General features: G+C 35.3%; 1 protein-coding gene across 1 annotated transcript; it reads left to right on the forward strand.

Moving 5' to 3' along the window:
* The first annotated feature begins 9917 nt into the window (after positions 1-9917).
* On the forward strand, positions 9918-15750 carry LOC113762641 (protein RDM16). Its single transcript, XM_027306188.1, has 6 exons — positions 9918-10709; positions 12128-12412; positions 12852-13307; positions 13425-13619; positions 13714-13874; positions 14509-15750. The coding sequence occupies exons 1-6, from the start codon at positions 10059-10061 to the stop codon at positions 15389-15391; spliced, it is 2631 nt and encodes an 876-aa protein (XP_027161989.1). The 5' UTR covers positions 9918-10058; the 3' UTR covers positions 15392-15750.
* The last annotated feature ends 4618 nt before the right edge of the window (positions 15751-20368 follow it).

The following is a 20368-nucleotide window of genomic DNA, read 5'->3' on the forward strand; positions in this document are numbered from 1 at the left end:
CCCAATCTTGTATTCGTAGATCAAGAGCAACACCAATCCCTAGCAGCCGCCGCTCCTATGACTCTAAATGGTAGAGTCTACTGTCTAAGCAAACTAATTGGGCTGTAGTTGTGCGATGTTTGGGTTGGTTGTATATGAATGTGGATTGAAATGCTTTCGAATTATCATCTGCTAAACGGACGCGCGTAAATACATACAAACGCCGTACCACAAAAAAAAAAAAAAAAAAAACTGCTATAACACGATACATACATTACTTGTGAAATCCAAATTACTGTTTGGATAAGAATTTATTTGCATGATTTATTTGAGATTTGAGATAATTATTGTAGCACTTTTTATGATGTGATGTATGTGAGATAAAAAGATGGTTGGAAAGATAAAAAGGTGGTTGAAATTTGTGAAGTAAATTTTTTTATAAAAACGTAGAGGAAGTATTTGGGATTTTTGAGTGTTAATTAATATTTATCAGCAGCTTCCCTACTAACTTTTCCACAGGCCCACATCGATGTAAGGGGGTTTGGGGATTGGGTAGATAAATCCCCAAGTTGACCTCAGGAGTTACCACCGTAGCTTTTGAGGTTAATATGAGATTAGGTTTAACTACTAATTCTTAAAATTTCTGAAAAAAAAAAAAAAGATGTTGCGAGCTTCCATGAGCGCTATTTGCATGATCGCATCCATTATTTGGAAATTGGAAAAGAACTTTTGTTTGGATTAGTTCACGGCTACGACAAAATCGTTTGAGGCATGTGCAGGGGCATCATGTAGGCGTGTAGTTTGCCCCTTTACTCCTCAGAGAGGATGTACAGGGACAAATTCGACAGGATGTACAGGGACAAAACAAGCAATAACACAATACTGAAAACCGGAACTAGACTCTTAGGCCTTGTTTGGAAGCTTGGTTTTTTACCAAGTTTGTATAAAATTAGTTTTTTAACAACTTTTGCTACAGAAACCCCAAAAAACTTATCAAAGTTTTTAACCTACACACTTAAAATATCCAAAACACAACAAAAAAAAATTCTCTTCCCCTTTTCTTCTTCTTCCTCTCCCACCACCACCTCCATTGCCGGCTCCGTCACCAATTTCCGGTGCCGGTGCCGATCTTTTTTTTTTTCCCCCTTTTTTTCCCTCTCCCCCTCTTCCTCCCCTGCCATCATCCTCTCTTGTCTTTTTTTTTTTCTCTCTACGTCCGGCGCCATTCCTCCCCCACCTCTCTGTGGGAAAAAAAAATAGGGCAGAGGAGGGCTATGGGGGGAGGGGGAAGGGGCAGAGGGGGCGGCGGGCAGAAGGGGACGGCAGGGAGAGAGGGAAGGCGAGGGAAGGGGAAGGGGCAGAGGGGGGTGGCGCAGAGAGGGGCGACGGGGGAGAGGGGAAGGCGGGACAGAGGGGGGCAGCGGGAGTGGAGTTTGCTGCTTTGGGGGTGGCGAGGTAACGGGGAAAGAGAAGAAGAAGAAAAAAAAAAGAAAGAAAGAAAAAGAAAAAGAAAAAGAAAAATAAAGGGAAAGAGAAAAAAAAGAAAGAAAAAAAGTTTTTCACCTTACAAAAACTTTTACAAAATTTTTTCAAAAACTTCTACAGTGCACTACAGTAAAGTTTTAGACAGACTTCCAAAAAATTCAGGTTCCAAACAGGCCCTTAATGAATACTATATGTTTTTAATCTCAAAATTGTGATGTTTACATCTCTCTTAAATATGCGCCTGAAACGGAGGATTTTAAGCAGGGATAATTTCATAAACCTCCCCTGAGGTTTTACAAAATATCACCTAGTTCCCTTGAAATTTTAAAAATCTTACTTAGCACTCCTTGAATTGATATTTTGGTAATATTGGAAGTCCTTCTAACCAAAAGTAATATTAAAAAATTCATGTTTGAGGAGAGAGATTATTTTCGTGCCTTTAATACCCTTAGACTATAAAAAAATGAACATTTTACAAACCAAGGAAAAAAAGTACTAAATTGGAACCACCTTCAAAGTGAGGAGATGAAAATTAGTAAGATTTTATGTTACGGTCAATAGTCACTTCTACAGTAGAAAGAGATGGTAAAAGTAAATACTATTTTTTGAACCATTTCTACAAATAGAACCCTTCATAGTGTTTAAGGTAATTAGCATGTAAATCATACATTTGAGCAAAAAAAACTTAGTAATAGATGAAATTCAACTTCAATATCATACAAAAAATTTACTCAAAATAGACAGTTTTTTTATGGGTGTGAAATATGAAAATTTTATTATAGAAAAAGTCAGAATTTGAAAAACTATTTGGAGTTTCAATAACTTTATTTCTCTTGCGCTCTACATGAATAGGAATAAATAAATAAATAAATAAAATTATGAAACACCGAAAAAGGAAAAAAATAAAAAGAACCTGCAGCTATTCTTCTTCAAATGCATTGAATATTTCATTGATTAAATCCTATATTTCATTGATACTTGCAATTCAATTATACACACACACACACATACACACACACACATATATATATATATGTATGTATGAATGTTTGTATAGACATTGTTAAAGAAAAATAGGAAATTTAGAGAAAGAAAAACAAGTTCAGAAAATTTAAATATGAGGGTATTATTGACAATTCATCACTTTTGATATTAGTATATGACCCTACTATCACTTCACGGGTACTAAATGAGATTTTGAAAAGTTTAGGGGAGTTAGGTGATATTTTATAAAACCTCAAGTGAGGTTTCTAAAATTATCCCTTTTAAGTATTCTCAAGTGATAGAGCCAGCACATTCAGTCCAAATAACAAATCCAATAAACCAGAATTCAAGAATCCGACAAGAATATGTCAAAGACAAAGTTCCAGAAGTTCTCTTCTTCGTAGCAATGAAAAAAAGTGTAAAAGAAACATTTGTTGGGTGGGGTGAATCCAGCTAGGCTTAACTGACACTTTGGGAACATCATCAAATGATTTTGCATACACCTTATAGCCTTCTTTCCAGTCAAATTTAACAAATCAAATTAGATAATCAACACACCAAAAAAATTCAAAGAAGACTTGCAAATATAAAAGTCACCTACATGATTGGAAGCAATGACCGGTCCCAACTCCCAACCTGCACACGATTGATGAATATATCCGCATCCTCGAAAACCCCAATTCTTTTTTGAATGAGAAATGACACCTCCCCATTAGAACAGTACCAGTCAATAGCAACCACAGCCTGGGCACTTCTTAATAATTTTCCCTTGAATCACGCTCAAATGGTCTAAAGCCATGTCATTCTTAAATATACCCTGATAAGATGCACGTGATACTTATATCTTAATCTGCTATTGAAATAATAATCAAATTGATACTTTTTTTTTTACTTACTCGTGTATAACAGTAAAAGGAATCGGAAACTGATATTACAATTATAATTGGCTGGCGAAGAATGAAGGAAGCTAAATCATTTGGTTCCATGTCCGTCAGGTGATATGCTTGGACAATGCTAGCCCTTCTCCCATCCTATAATTATATCAATATCAATTTTATATGAAGAGTCCTACAATTATATCAATATCAATTATATATGAAGATAAGATGCAAAAAAACCATATATCTAAAACCAGATATCAGGATAAGAGATGATGTCAAGTACATGAAGCAACATGGTAAAGTAATTTTTGCCAGGAAGTATACTATACACCAAGTTTCAATCGAATTTCTGTTCTATAAGATATTCAATGATCATGGGTTGTGATTTTTGTATGATTAGAATAAAAATGACCTTTCTCCAATTGAAACAAAAATAAATGATTGAAATGATTTTTTGCGTTGTGGCTGTCGAATAACTATAGCTCTTTAGATTGCAGTTTTGTTCATTTTATCCTATTTTGTGAACATTATTCTCCAAATAATAATAATAATAATAATAATATAATAATAAACATACCAGTTTTCCTATCCTATAATCATCCCGCAACACCAACCCTCCATCCATCATAGCCCATGGCATTGCCTCGACATGATTCATAAATAATCGAGCTTTACTCCCATCTTTAGTGTATTTTTAAGGGTTAATTTCATATACTTCCCCTGAGGTTTTTAACAATTGCAGAAAATTTTCCTCAATTTCTAAACAGTGCACCTACCTCCCTTATTTTCACTATTTAAGTAACATTCTAGACCCAAAAGGTTATACTTTTTTTCAAAATTTCTATAATGCCCTTTAGTTATAATTCACAACAAAAATATAAAGGGAAAAAATAGTTTACAGTTTCTATTCATTTATATTTATTTCTTACCACTATTACCTACTTATCAACATTTAAATCACCACTAAATAAACACTTATTTTTGTTCTAATGTTCCGCTTTTACTTAAAAATTTCTGATGCAGACCATTGTATCAACTATTAATACTACATCATATACCCAAAAACTTACCTACAATTTTATAACAATATCAGATTTTACTTAATATACTACAATATTCATCAATATTCTTAAATTTCAATTCCATGGATGCCACCTTTTTAATACAAAATAATCTAAACCATCACTATTAATATCAGTATCCAATATATTCCATTGGCATAGAGTTCAAAATCTATCAAATTATCTCCATAGGAATAATATCAATAATTGTAAATAAAAAATAAAAACACAATGCAGTTATAAATATATATCAAAAACACTTTTTTTCATGATAACCATAACAGTATAACCTATATGTAGTTCCTATTCCACTTCTTATCCTTAATTTTTTTTTATCACTGTCACTATCTTCATCTCCATCTAATTTGATAATGAAATTAACACTCAATTTGTCATTTGACAACTTTCAGTCCAAATAACAAATCCAATAAACCAGAAGTCAATAATCTGACAAGAATATGCCAAAGACAAAGTTCCAGAAGTTCTCTTCTTCGTAGCAATGAAAAAAAAGTGTAAAAGAAACATTTGCTAGGTGCGGTAAATCCAGCTAGGCCTAACTGACACTTTGGGAACATCATTAAATGATTTTGCATACACCTTATAGCCTTCCTTCCTGTCAAATTAAACAAATCAAATTAGATAATGAATACATCAAAAAAAATTCAAAAAAGACTTGCAAATTTCACAAGTCACCTACACGATCGGAAGCAATGGCCAGTCCCAACTCCCAACCTACACACGATTGATGAATATATCTGCATCCTTGAAAAGCCCAATTCTTTCCATATGAATTTTGAATGAGAAATGACACCTCCCCATCAGAACAGTACCAGCCAATAGCAACCACAGCCTGTTCTTATTAATTTTTCCTTGAAATCACGCTCAAATGGTTTAAAGCCCATGTCATTCTTAAATATTCTCTGATAAGATGCACGTGATACTTATATCTTAATTGCTGCCATTGAAATAACAATAAAATTTAACGTGATACTTATATCTTAATTGCTGCCATTGAAATAATAATCAAATTGATACTTTTTTTTTACTTACCCATGTATAATAGTAAAAGGAATTGGAAACTGATATTACAATTATAATTGGCTGGCCAAGAATGAAGGAAGCTAAATCATTTGGTTCCATGTCCGTCAGGTGATAGGCTTGGACAATGCCAGCACTTCTCCCAACCTATAATTATATCAATATCAATTTTATATGAAGAGTCCTACAATTATATCAATATCAATTATGTATGAAGATAAGATGCAAAAAACCATATATCTAAAACCAGATATGAGGATAAGAGATGATGTCAAGTACACGAATCAACATGGTAAAGTAATTTTTGCCAGGAAGTATACTATACACCAAGTTTCAGTCAAATTTATGTTCTATAAGATATTCAATGATCATGGGTTGTGATTTTTGTACGATTAGAATAAAAATGACCTTTCTCCAATTGAAACAAAAATAAATGATTGAAATGAATTTTTGCGTTGTGGCTGTCCAATAACTATAGCACTTTAGATTGAAGTTTTGTTCATTTTATCCTATTTTGTGAAAATTATTCTCCAAATAATAATAATAATATTATAATAAACATACCAGTTTTCCCATCCTATAGTCATCCCGCAACACCAACCCTCCATCCATCATAGCCCATGGCATTGCCTCGAAATGATTCATAAATAATCGAGTTTTACTCCCATCTTTAGTGTATTTTTTAGGGTTAATTTCACATACCTCACCAAGACGCTCACCAAAGTGAATTTGGCGAGCAAATTCGACTGCAGTAGTAATAACATTGGGATCACATGTTCTTATTAAAAAAACACAGCAAACACTATATGAGATTTACATTGTATTTTTTAGGGTTAATTTCACATACCTCCCCTGAGGTTTTTCACAATTGCAGAAAACTTCCCTCAATTTCTAAAAATTATACCTACCTCCCCTATTTTCACTATTTAAGTAACATTTTAGACCCAAAAGGTTATACTTTTTTCCAAAATTCCTATAACGCCCTTTAGTTATAATTCACAACAAAAATGTAAAGGAAAAAAAATAGTTTACAGTTTCTATCCATTTATATTTATTTTTTACCACTATTACCTACTTATCAACATCTAAATCACCACTAAATAAACACTTATTTTTGTTCTAATGTTCCGCTTTTACCTAAAAAGTTCTGATGCAAACCATTGTATAAACTATAAACGCTACATCATATACCCAAAAATTTACCTACAATTTCATAACAATATCATATTTTACTTAATATACTACAATATTCATCAATATTCTTAAATTTCAATTCCATGGTTGCTACCTTTTTAATACAAAATAATCTAAACCATCACTACTAATATCAGTATCCAATATATTATATTGGCACAGAGTTCAAAATCTATCAAATTTTCTCTATAGGAATAATATCAATAATTGTAAATAAAAAAAATAGAAACACAATGCAGTTATAAATATATATCAAAAATATTTTTTTTCATGATAACCATAACAGTACAACCTATATTTAGTTTCTATTCCATTTCTTTCCTTAATTTTTATTCTTTATCACTGTCACTATCTTCATCTCCCTCTAATTTGATGATGAAATTAACACTCAATTTCTCATTTGACAATTTCAATTTGTTAATATCTATCAAAAATTGGAAACAAAAATGGGTGCAAGGAAATTATTTACTAATAATGAAAAATCAAGAATTGGGAATAGATACCAAGATATATAAATATTGGTGGTTTAATGTGTATGGCGATTTTATTATTAGCGACAATACATATTTGGTTGGTAATAATAAATAAATGACTTTAAAAGAAAAATATATATATGAGGAAAAGAATAAATAGTTAAATAGAAAAAACAGTGGTTTGAATTATTGGTTAATAATAGATGAGAGAGTTTTAATATTTGATAGAGTTTTTCAATGAGTTGACAATTAATAAAAGGCATTATTGTCTCTTTATCACAACAAGGGAGGTCTCTGTAATTATGTAAACTTCAAGGGAGTCGAGTGAAATTGTCGAAAACTTCAGGGAGGTTTCTTAAATTATCCCTATTTTTTATATGAAAACCATTGCATAATAACCCATTGATTGTAAAAATTGTAAAATTCTCATGACGTGTATTGTTTAGATAATTGGCAAATTACACCTACATCTAACCTATTATATATAATTTTTATTGATACAAGAATTAATGACTAACCTATACTCACTGATTTATAACTTACCACCAATCTGCCGTCTAATTGGAGATGACACACCGTGATCATGCCATGAAAAGTGTTGGTCATCATAAGGAATAAAATTGCCACGAATAAACTGAGAATAAGAAAAAAAAAATTACGTAATGTAAGATAGACAAAATGCAATATTGGAGAGCAAATCTAGTGTAAGTATTTACTTGTATCTTTATTGACTTTGTTCAGAAATTCCAGTGATTTATTTCCTAAGCACAGATTCTTCAACAATGTACATTTTTGAGTGATTATAATTGCAAAAACAATCTAAAAATGTTGACGATGATAGTAACTTGTTACATTAGAGTTTAAGTTATGACATACAAAGTATTATGCTGTGACACAAATTTTGACTGCAATCCAGCCATTTAGATGTCTTATCCCACTCGTGCTGTAGCAGCGGGAGCCAGTCCAACCATGGGAGTTTATCCTTTCAGCAGGCTTTGAAACCAGCTGTGCAGTCATCTAAACGAATAAAAGTAAAAGTATTATTAATTCAACAAGTTCATCCATGATAAATTAAAAGTACGAAACAAAGACAAAAGGTACAACTACTAAAAATCTGAAATTTTTAAAAATTGAAAACAAATGCATCAAATCAGAGGAGTTAATCCTTCTCGCAGACTCTGAAGCCAATCGTGCAGACATCTATACGAATAAAAGTCAAAGAAAGTAAACAACTTGATTCATCATTCAAGGTGAACTTTAATACAACAGAAATAGTTCAACAAGTTCATTCATGATCAAGGTGAACTTTAATACAACAGAAATAGTTCAACAAGTTCATTCATGACAAACTAAAAGCATCAAACAATGTTAAAAAATGTACTACTACTGAGAATCTAAAGTTGGAAAAAAAAAGCATTAACTAAAAGTTTAAGAATACACACGAAAATTTGCAAAATTTACACGAATCAATTTTACTTCCAATCTATAATTAAAGTGTCCTCTAGTACACTCTAGAATGTGGAAAACAAGTAGTACAATCAATCATACTCCTTATAAAAAGTTTCTTAGAGAAGCTTGCCATTCAACAATTGATTGCATTAACAGCGCTATACCTAGAGAGACACTGCAGATGAACAGGATATACGAATGAATGTAGAAGATATATCTAGTCAAAGAAACAATCAGTGAACAATGTAGAACGAGAAAGCCATAAATTGGTATCTATTGTATCATACTCAAACTCCAAGAAGAAGATGTGAGGATGATAAAACTTCATTAATGATAAATATCACAAAATCAATTGATTTAGGTAGGATTTGTAATACTATTAACCATATACCTAAGCAGATCTATGCACCAAACCAGGTAATTTCTTGAGAATGTAAGTCATCTTACCTACATGCAATAAATTAACACGGTTAACTTTTGCAATCAACTAAAGTTACAGTAGTCTCTTTTCATTTCTGTTTACAAGGAAGTTACAGTCTTTTCTGCTGACAATCTTTACTTTTCAGCTGATAGTCATCTTACGATTCACAGGGGATGGATCCATAAGGATTAACTTATCCCAATCACAAAAAGACGGATTTATTGATCCTCAAAATTAAGCTATTTTCTATTGGATAGACCAATATAGAGCTTTGAACAAGATATCAACACATTCTAGCCACATTGACAAATTGAACAGAGCGTCCCTGCAAGCATCCAATTATGCACTCCATTACTTGCTCCTAACTTTGCTTTTGACCACCATGAACACGTAAATGCATGCATATTCACCAACATATAGAGAGAGAGAGAGCAAGGACACAACAATTGGCAATGACAAGCATAATCGAAGAACTCGCAGACAGCAATAATGACCATCACAAAGAAAAGGACTCATTCAAGAATCAAGAACAAAGAAAAGATGATGCGTTTGGAGGAGCCTGAATTCAAATTGAAGTATAATTAATTAGTACTACTTAGGAAATGGACTGGATAGAAATAAATAAATTTGTACCGGAGGGTTGACCAAAACCTATCCGCTATAGTGTAGAGGTTTTAATCCACAATTATTTAAGGGGAAACAAGTTAAGCGTTAAAATTGCATAATCTGGCGGTCGATAAAATTCCGAGAAGTTTGTTTTGCAAGTTTATCAAATTCAATCCAATCTTTTCCAGCTCAATTGCATTTCTAGGGTTCTTTCTTTCTTTTTTGTCATTTTCCTTTTCTTTTGGGGAATCTAAAAGCCCAAAAAAAAAGAAGAGGGCACGAAAATAAGTACTATATTGGACCCGACCCGTATTCAAATCTGCACCTCCCTAAACTCCGCGAGCAGAGCTCTGTCCCAGTTTACAACGCAAGTCCCCAAAACCTAATCGTATCCAAGAACTCTTCACTCTTTTACCCTGAATATCCCTGACCCATCCCTGCAGAAACGAATCAGGGAGAGAGTCGGCGGCCGGGACCCTAGAAGGCGATGGATCGGAGACGCCTGGATTCTGATCACGATCGAGACTCCCACAAACATCACCGAAGTTCTAAAGATAAGTCCAGAGACGCAGCCGATGACGACCGCCGCCACCACAGTCATCGTCGTTCAAAGCACCGCGATGAAGATGATGACCGGAATAGATCCGAACGGAGATCGTCGCGAGAGTATTCTTTGGATAGAGATAAGTCAGTTGAGCCGAGGAATGAGGAGAGGTCTGATGATCGCCGTAAGCGGGAGAAGTCCTATGAGAGGGAGGATTCAGTGGAGAGGAAGCACACTAAGAGGAAAGAGAGAGGGGAGAGTGAGGAGTATGGGGAGAGAGATTATGATGGAGGAACCAAAAGAACTAGGGTTTTGGAGGAGAGGAAGGAGAAGAGAAGGCTTGAGGACGATATGAATGGAAGAGAGAAAGAAGAGAAGAAAGAGCGGCGGAGATTCGAGGATGCTGTAGAAGGGAAGGAAGGTAGGGAGGAAAGGAGAGAGAGGAGGAGGTTTGAGGATAAGGTGAAGAAAGAGCAAGAAGGGATGGAAGTTGAAAGGATAGAAGGGAGGTTTGAAGAGAGAGTTGGAAAGAAAGAGCCGAAAGATGAGCTCCCCGATAATGGCGATCTCGGTGCTGGTGATTCTGTTGCTAACGTAAGTTCCCTCCCTTCTTTACACCTTATCTTGCACTGATGCGTTTGCTTTGTTACTACTGCCTGAGTGGTGTTGTTTTATGATTGTAGTCCCTGGTTTTATTTGGAACATGTATGCTGAATTGAGTTTCGAGTTTTTTGGACTTTTGGTGTTGAATATGTGAATCGTGATCTTCTATCTTATGGTTTTCAATGAAGATATGTTTGTTGCTCATCTTAAAATAGCTAAAAGAATTATGAAATTATTTATTGTAATTGGATATCACTGGTGCATGGGTATGGGTGTTTAATCTTATAGGCCTTCTGTTCTAGAAATCCATAGCAAGTTTGAGTAGAAAACTTTTTGAAACTTGATGAAATCCATAATTATGTGCTTAATGTGAATGTAAAGGTGTGCTCGTGGAGATGGACTTGTTTTATTTTGGGTATCTGGTTGATAATGTCTGCCTTTTCACTACATCTTCACGCTGTACTCTACTAATTACAAGTTTGGAAAGCCTCTTTGTGAGTGACGCCATCCATCTGAATTTTAGGCTTGATTTAGGAAATGACTTAGTGTTAACTCCTTCAATCAGAAAAGAGAGAATGGAAGAGATTTCCCATTTATTGACTGTTAAATTAGCCCAAAATGTGGTGGAGGAAATGATTGAGTTGCTGCTAGTGAATTTACTCCTGTGAATTTTGTTAATCTGATTTATGTCCGTTTCCCAACTCTCGTAGCATCTAGTCTTTCCTCTGCAACATCAGCTGCTTTCTCTTTCTTATTAAGATCTAGTGTATCCAACCTAATAAAAGTGAGGAGCGAGAGATGATCGGGTCTCCATAGATTGCTAGTAAAACAAAACTGATCCTGGAACATTTTTCGTTGGCTCTCAACCTGGACTTCTCGAAAAATAGCTAGTGTCATTAGCTAAGATTTATTACTGTGCTCACTTAGCAGAAAAGCAAAAGATTGTGATGGTGGTGTAAGAAGGTCTTTGTAATGACTGTGAAGGATGGTAGACAAGCTGAGGGTATCTACTTTGTGGCAACTTTTATTATTTTTATTTTTATTTTTTTGTGGTTTCATGAATTCTCTGCTTGCTAGTCATACTACTTCGGCTTGTTTCTTCTGTTTTTGTCATTTTTATGAACTGTATTGTGTATTCACATCTTTTTTGCATACGAACTATGTATGTAGGATATTATTTTCTGTTTGCTAGTCGTACTACTTCGGCTTGTTTCTTCTGTTTTGTCATTTTTATGAACTGTATTGTGTATTCACATCTTTTTTGCATACGAACTATGTATGTAGGATATTATTTTCTTAAGCAATTATTCCCTTGCCTACTGGGTGAAAAATATATATTGCGTTGGCTGTTGTTTGTAATGTCGTGGTTCGTACTTTAATTTCTGAATTGACTTTTTTTTATCGTACAGGGTGGTGCAATGGAATCATTTGAGATGACATCGACCACTTTGCCTGAATCCCATTTGTATCATAATCATTCTCCTGCTACCAAGGTATCTTCAATTTCTACCACAAATGAAAATAAGGGAGTTAATATTAACAGATCTCATGAGGTTCCTGGGAAATCCAGTACAGATGGAACAGCTTCAGATGCTGGAAAGCTTGGGGGCTTGTCTCGTGATGCTTTAGATAAAGCAAAAAGAGCTCTTAAGATGCAGAAGGAGCTTGCAGAAAAGCTTAGGAAGATCCCTTTGGTGAGTAGCTATGAATCTTGCCATGTGTTTAGTTTACGGTTTTCATAGAATATATCGTATTTTATGTTTTTCTGCACTGTCAAAGCATTCAACGACAATACATGTTTGGTGCATTTTGGAGACTTGTTCATTGAATATGAATTGGTTGAATTAATAGATTAGTAATGAAAGGATTATGTGAGTCCTGAATTACATGACATTGTCAATTTTAATTAGGATGGTTTAAAAAGTGGACCACAGAAGTGAGTGCTGTTCTCTTGATAATTCAGAGGTTTCTCTCTCTCACACACACAGAGGCACACAAATATAATTTAAAAGGTTTACAAACAGTTGCAAGAGAGGGCAGGAAAGGTGTCATTCTTGGCTATAAAAGAATTTCATATAATCTACTGATGTTTATTGGGTATCGGCTTTAAACAATTTCAATTTCTTTATGTAGTTAAACAAGGCTACTGGGGCAACTAGAGAGAGTACTCCGCAGTTGGGACCAAATGAGGGTCACATAGCTCCTTCTAGTAGTTCAGGAATACTTCCAACTCCTGCTGCATCGGTAAGATCTTCTAGCATGGTAACATCTGGAGCAACGCCGAATGCTTCAACTTTACCTGCTGCTGCAGCTGCTTCAATTGGTTTGCCTCATCTTCCTGGACTCAATCATGAGAGATTTGAAGCTGTTAAAAAAGCCCAAGAGCTTGCTGCTAAAATGGGATTTCGACAGGATCCAGAATTTGCTCCTCTTATTAATATGTTCCCTGGACAGATGCCACCAGAGGTTTCAATCCAGCCAAAGCCTGCCAAAGCACCCGTGCTACGTTTGGATGCTTTGGGAAGGGAAATAGATGAACATGGGAATGTAGTTAATGTGCCTAAAGTAAATAGTTTGAGTACACTGAAGGTATGTTATATGCTCCGATCTTGGGTGATGATCACTTGTCAGTTCTTTTATTTTTGATTTAACACCGAATCCTTAAAAGGTTTCTGCATTTAATCTATGCAATTTGGGTCTTTCCAGGTCAACATCAACAAGCAGAAAAAAGAAGCTTTCCAGATTCTGAAACCTGAGTTGGAAGTTGATCCTGAGAAAAATCCTCATTTTGATCCAAGTATGGGTATTAACAAAAATAAGATTTTGAGGCCCAAGAGAATGACTTTCCAGTTTGTGGAGGAAGGCAAATGGTCGAAAGATGCAGAGATAATTAAGTTAAAGGTAATCCTTCTTAGCTGCCTGGCTTGTTTCTGTTGTTAATTTCCTCCATGAGTTTGAATCGAGTTCTCATTCTTTTTGTGATTTGATGTTGTAGAGTCAATTTGGAGAAGCTCGAGCAAAAGAGTTGAAGGCAAAGCAAGCACAGTTGGCTAAGGCCAAGGCTGAGCCTGATATAAATCCTAATCTGATTGAAGTGTCAGAGAGGGTGATAATCAAGGAGAAGCAGAAAGAAACTATTCCAGAAACTGAGTGGTGGTGAGTTGAAAGTTCTGACTGCATGACTTCGATACCTTCTAAAATCTTGTTTTTGTTGGTACCGTTTTTCCTAATTGGAAAAATAGGATTTGCTGGTATTTTTATTGTGGAGTTTGGTTATTTTGTACTCTGTTTTTTGACTTTGGGGCTTTTTTCTGCCTCACCATTTTTGTATCCAGCATGTATTAGTTGGTTCGAATTTTGAGGTACTTAATACGCCTAGAGGAGCTGAACTATGTGGAAATTTTACATTTTCTTTTTTAAAGTCATAAGCTTCAATGATGGTGGTGATGCAGAATAACTGTTCTATAAATTTCTTCATCTCTGCCTACAATTACCTAGAAAAGGAAAATCAGTAGTTGGAACCTCTTAAAGACATTGAATTTTTTTTTTGGGGTGGGAATCCGCTGGGGGAATGCTACCTTCCTTTTGTTTTATTTGCATATCTGAAGGTGGTTGGAAATGGGCATTCCAACTGTATCAATTCTGTATAAATATCAGAGAAAGAATTAATATACTGGGAAAAATTGCAACTTCAGGTTGTTTGCTTCTTTTTGTTCTGGTTTTGTTATGTTGTTAGAGTTCTTATTTTTCATCTTTGCCTCATGCTGAAATTGCTTGCTTAAATTGCTAGGGATGTGCCTATTCTACAGTCTGGTAGTTATGGCCACATCAGTGATGGTAACTTACCAATGGAGAAACTCAAAATGGAGAAAATCACCATCTACGTTGAACACCCTCGTCCAATTGAGCCTCCTGCTGAACCAACACCGCCCCCACCTCAACCTTTAAAGCTAACAAAGAAGGAGCAGAAGAAACTTCGCACTCAGCGGCGTCTGGCAAGGGAGAAAGATAAACAGGAGATGATTAGGCAAGGCCTCCTAGAGCCTCCAAAACCGAAAGTTAAAATGAGCAATCTCATGAAAGTTCTAGGATCGGAAGCTACCCAAGATCCTACCAAACTTGAAATGGAAATCAGAAGTGCTGCAGCTGAGCGCGAACAAGCTCATATCGACAGAAACATTGCACGTAAACTCACTCCTGCTGAGCGTCGTGAAAAGAAAGAGAGGAAGCTTTTTGATGACCCAGATAAGGCAGAGATAATAGTCTCTGTTTACAAAGTTAATTATCTGTCACATCCACAAGCTCGTTTTAAGGTTGATGCTAATGCTCATGAGAACCGATTGACTGGATGTGCTGTAATTTCTGATGGTATCAGTGTTGTGGTCGTGGAAGGTTGCCCCAAATCAATCAAGAGATATGGGAAGCTTATGCTAAGGCGCATAGATTGGGCAGCAGCGGTGAAAAATGAAGGGGAAGATGAAGATGAAGACGATGGTGATACACCTGCTAACAAGTGCATGTTGGTGTGGCAAGGGAGTGTTGTTAAACCAAGTTTTAATAGGTTTTCTATTCATGAATGCCGGACTGAGGCTGCAGCTCGCAAGATTTTTTCTGATGCTGGGGTTTCTCACTATTGGGATCTCGCGGTGAACTTCACAGAGGATCAAATTTAATTTGAGGGTCTCTTTTTGGCTAGTTGATGGTTCCATTCTTGGTTCTCTCTTATTGTCTGAGTTGAGCTGTTTACTAGGATTGTGTCCGTTAATTGCACAGGATTGAGCTTAACTAGCGGTGACATGCAGAGTTATTATGCCAAGTTTAATGATGTTTGGTGACTTATAGACGATTAAGCCTTGCTGGTAGTTGTATTTCTCTTGCAATATCTTGTTTGTTCTATTATGGAAGTATCATTGTTGAAAATACATGATTTGGATGCATTATTTTTGGGGGGAAGGTTACATTAATGTTGCTTTTGGTTGCCTATCTGCCCACGTCCATTGAATGTACAATTTAATTTTTGTGCGTTTTGTCAGTCTGATCTCTTCTAGCATTCAATTTTGCTTGTCACTGTTTCCCCCCCATTATTCCTGTGAATCTTTGAAACTTGTAAATAGGCAGAATTTCTTCAGTATTCCAGTCGGAGTAGGTGCCATTATACAGCGGGGAAGCCTTAATCAATAGGAGTGTTGTGCATGTGCATGCTTTCGTCCAAGCGCACGTCTTTTGCTGATTTTGGGAAAGGGCGTAGCAGTTACGCAAAATCTTCTGTTAGTATTTTGTAGTATCTTGTCTACTCGTTATTACTTAATGACAACTGCAATGTTACTGCTGGGAGAGAGGATGAAAATGAGGGAGTTCTTGTGCTTGGGTTTATCACGGTTTCTTGCTGGCAAGGTAAAAGGAGGAGCATGATTCATGTGGAATGAATTCCCTTGACGAATTTTGGTATGTTTGTATTGTATGGGCCAGTGAAGGACCTACCGGTGATCTTTCTAGGCCAAGGAGAAGTACCTTTGTGGCCGAGTGGAAGTTTTTTGTTGTGGTAGAGCAAGTGGTCCTTGAATGGGATTCAATTCTTTTGGTCGGTGTTGTTTTAACTTACGGGCTGTCCAAAAGCCTAAAATTACTGTTGTGAAAAGCTCCTTGGATCAACGACTGATTCCATTAGTTATTCGGGGAAAGGGGAAAAAGAAAGGTTTTATTTAGTCATTATCTTACAAATTGAATGAGGTATTTCACGAATTTCATTGTCAAAGTCCTATCATACGTAAAAGCTTCACATGATGTGAATAGACATTGCATCACAAGAAACAGCAATGGTTTTTTTTGGAGGTTTCTGAATGTCTGGAGCAAATGTTTTGGGCAAATGCACGGTCGTCGTTTAAAAATATTCACTGCAATATGCAGTTACGTTTCGAGTTAGGATGAAGGGTGTGCGTTTTGAGGCCCCCTTTTCCCTTTCACTGAAATCTGAATTCATATGGCATCGAGATGGTAGGCTCCAAGAGTTCCAATTCTGCCTGCATGTGCAACAAAGAATTCACCGGATAAACGAAAGTAGCTTCTCTCGGTCTGTTACATTCGAGGGAATCAACATTCCTTTCCTCTTGTCAGAGTTTGAGAAGAAGACAAATTACTCCTGAACGAATGAAAAGGCAAACAGATGTTTCTATTGCATGGTGGGATTAATCTTATGCGACAATCAACTTTTAAACAGTAACGAGTTTAGGGTGAACTTTTTTACATATCAATAATCTTTGTCCAGTTAAAGTTTGTATAGTCGCAATTTCTGCCGACCTGAGTTTTGCCATTTAGTCAAAATTTATGATTGCCTGGTGAATTAACGCACGAGCACTCAATACTCAAATTTTAGATAATTACAGATTGGCAAAAGGATAACATTTTGAGCTCCAAAAACTCGTCGTCAAAGTGAGAAACTCCCATAGGGGTTTTGTTGGAGAAAGAAAAAACAAAGAAGCACCCCCAAGAAAATGGGAGATTTCGACCCAAGGAGTCGAATTTGTGATCAGGGACAGCCATTCCCACTTCCCAGTCCTTGATTGCTTATTTGCTCAAGGCTCAAGCAAGCACAATTCATGACCTTCAATTCTTCTAGATTGACTTGGGTTTTAGATGCCGTTTGCTTTGCAGGTGAGTTAGCTAGCAATTTGGTAGGACCTGACCAGACCGCCCTGTAGTCTATAATATCTGCATTAACCGCCGACCTTTTACGTACCAAAAAGTGCAGAAGGAAGAAAATTCAATAACTTTGTAGTGCTGGCCTTTAGTTCTTCATGCTTCCTTAGTCATAATTAATCGTTATTCTGATTTCTTAGACTGTATTAAATGCAGACAATTAAATTGGCACCGTATAGCACGATGAACTCACCCCCAAAGTATAAAAACAGGCTGATCCTAGTACTGCTCCCCAAAATGCTGGCAGATTGTGAAATGCCGGGTTAAGTTGATTTTTGTGTATCACTTGCCAAGTAATTTCCTGGTCCTATCTGCGTTAAGGGATCAAAGAAAGAGTTTAATTTTAGTGTAAGCTCCTCGTAAGATTACCTATGAACTCTAGCGCGAGACTTTAGTTCCTGAAACTATTTTCGGGTATCGGAATTTTCAAGCTCAACTTGAGAGAGGGAGAGTTGGACTAACATTATCTTTTCACTAATCAAAAGCTCTCTTTTACTTCATTTAAATCAGAGGCAACTTTCAGTTCATACTTAATGTCGTTGATATTGAGTCAGGATGTATTTGAATGAGGTAGAAATACATGTCGATGTCTATACAGAAAATCTTGGTGTGGGCTTTACCACTTTCTGCATTTGATTGAAGTAGATTTTCCTGTTACTGTTATTTTCTTTAAACTTCTGGTCAGTTCATCTAATGCAAAATTTCTCAGATAGAGACAGTGTCAAAGTTTGTGCCTAATTGTTTGGATGATGTCAAAGTTTGTGTCCTAAAAGAACTCTTAACAACTAAAGCATAGTTCAGGCAGCACAGGCATTTGTCACGTAGCAGTGTAGAATTGGTAAAACTTAATTATATCCTTAAGAGGGGTATTAAATGTATTAATTTGCAAAGCAAAAGCAAGTAGGAAACTGCTAAATTTGGGCAACTGCTATTTTGGCAATGAAAGGGTGGGATACTTTGCAGTTTCTATGGTGTAACTTGTAAGATACTAAAAAGCAACTTTTTGGTGGATAAAGATATAACAAAGAAGTTAAATTAGATAATCTATGGTTTAGGTATTTGGTTATTCACAAAAGCCATTGACTTGCAGTTTGTTGATTACTTGCCGTTTTTAAGTTAGGCTAATTAAGTTAATTGGATCGGCTGTCAGATTATCAAAAGATGCCAAAAAAAAATCTGCAACTTGTAAGTGTATGATAAAAAAAATACAGAGATTCTATTTTTTTTTTAAAAAAAAGTTTCCAACAAGGAAAGAGAGATAGGATTTAAAAGTGGGAGGGGGAAGGAGATTGAAGTTCAGGACTTCTAAATTCTGAGGTTTCAACCTATATAGAGATTCTAACTATAAAAGATATATTCAAATTCTCTTTATTTTTTTTTGGTAAAACTTCCAAATTCTACTTCTCAAGAGGTTCTTTTTATACGATAAGGGGTCTCATAAGTTGAATTTTGCTTAATTCGAATCAATTTCTGTAACTTTTATAACTTTTAGGGTCCGTTTGTTTCGGGTGAAAATGTTTTCCAGGAAAATATTTTCCTAATTTCCCGTGTTTGGTTGCACAAAAGTTACTGAAAACATTTTCTTATGTAAAATATTTTCACTCATCTTATGGAAAACAACTTCCCTTCCAAACTTACTGAAGTTGTTTTCCGAAATGCATGCATCCCGCCTGTAGTATGTTCCAAACTTATTGAAAACATCTTGTAGTATGTTTTTTTTTTTTTTTAGTGTTAACAGGAGGACTCGAACCCAAGACCTCTTTCTTACACTCCCTCCCCCGTACCACCCAACCCTCCCCCTAGTATATTCAAAATAAAAAAAAACCTCATCCTGCTCATCCTATGCTAGTAATTAATTATGTATAATAGGGACATTCTTTTCTAGAGAAACTTTCAGTAGTGAAAGTGCAAGATATATGTCACAATAAGCATTGCATGTGATTGATATTTGACACTAAATGGCCAGCAATTTGTTTATTGCTTAAGGAGATATTTTTTATTCATATATACATTTCTCCAAGATTTTTTAAAGTTAAACAATGAGATAAATTTTCTTATTTTGCATGGGAAGAAGTATGTAGTTATAATGTGTAGAAAGTAAAGATAGAGATAAAAGTGAAAATATTTCAAAAGTTAAACAAACACCAGAAAAATGAAGTAAGAAAATATTTTCAATAAGCTAACCAAACACCTGAAAATGATGAAAGGGAAATGATTTTCATGGAAAATTACTTCCACGAAAAATATTTTCCCAAGGAAAACATTTTACTTCCAACCAAACAGACCCTTAATGTAAATTCGTATAATTTGAGATTAAATTTAAATTTATCAACTCATACAACTAAACTTATAATTACACTAAAACTCTACGCACTAAATATAATAAAAATTACATGATTTGGTTTGAATTGGATGGAATTCAACTTATGAGGCCTTTAATCCCCTTTTTATATTTCACCAAATGCCAACAGGGACTCGTAATATCCAGAAATGCCCCTAGTACTCAAGAACATTTCAAACTTTACAACTAATATCTTATGAAGTAATATCAATCTTACAATTTTTTTTAATTGCTTTTCTTTTTTAAATTTTTACTTGTTCAGATAGCAGAAAAGCGCGCGCACGCACACACACATATATATATATATATATATGTTTTGTTTGCGTAAATCCATTCTGATAGCACTTCAAAGAAAGGAAGGAGTAAGAACAAGATTCATCAAAGCTAGACATGATCAGGTAACCTTCATTCTAGAATCGAGCTTATCTTTAAGCCTTCACTTTAAAATCGAGCTTAACTTTAACCAAGCTTGGAGATTCTACTGGCTATGGCTATTACTTTTAGTTTAGGTAGAACTTTGTTAAACTCGCTTAGCAAGACACATTTGTTATGATTCTTGGCTTCTATGATACGGGACAAAAATGAAACTTTTAATACAATATGTACAGGGAAA

Source organism: Coffea eugenioides, chromosome 2 (assembly GCF_003713205.1).
Source record: "Coffea eugenioides isolate CCC68of chromosome 2, Ceug_1.0, whole genome shotgun sequence".
NCBI lineage: Eukaryota > Viridiplantae > Streptophyta > Magnoliopsida > Gentianales > Rubiaceae > Coffea > Coffea eugenioides.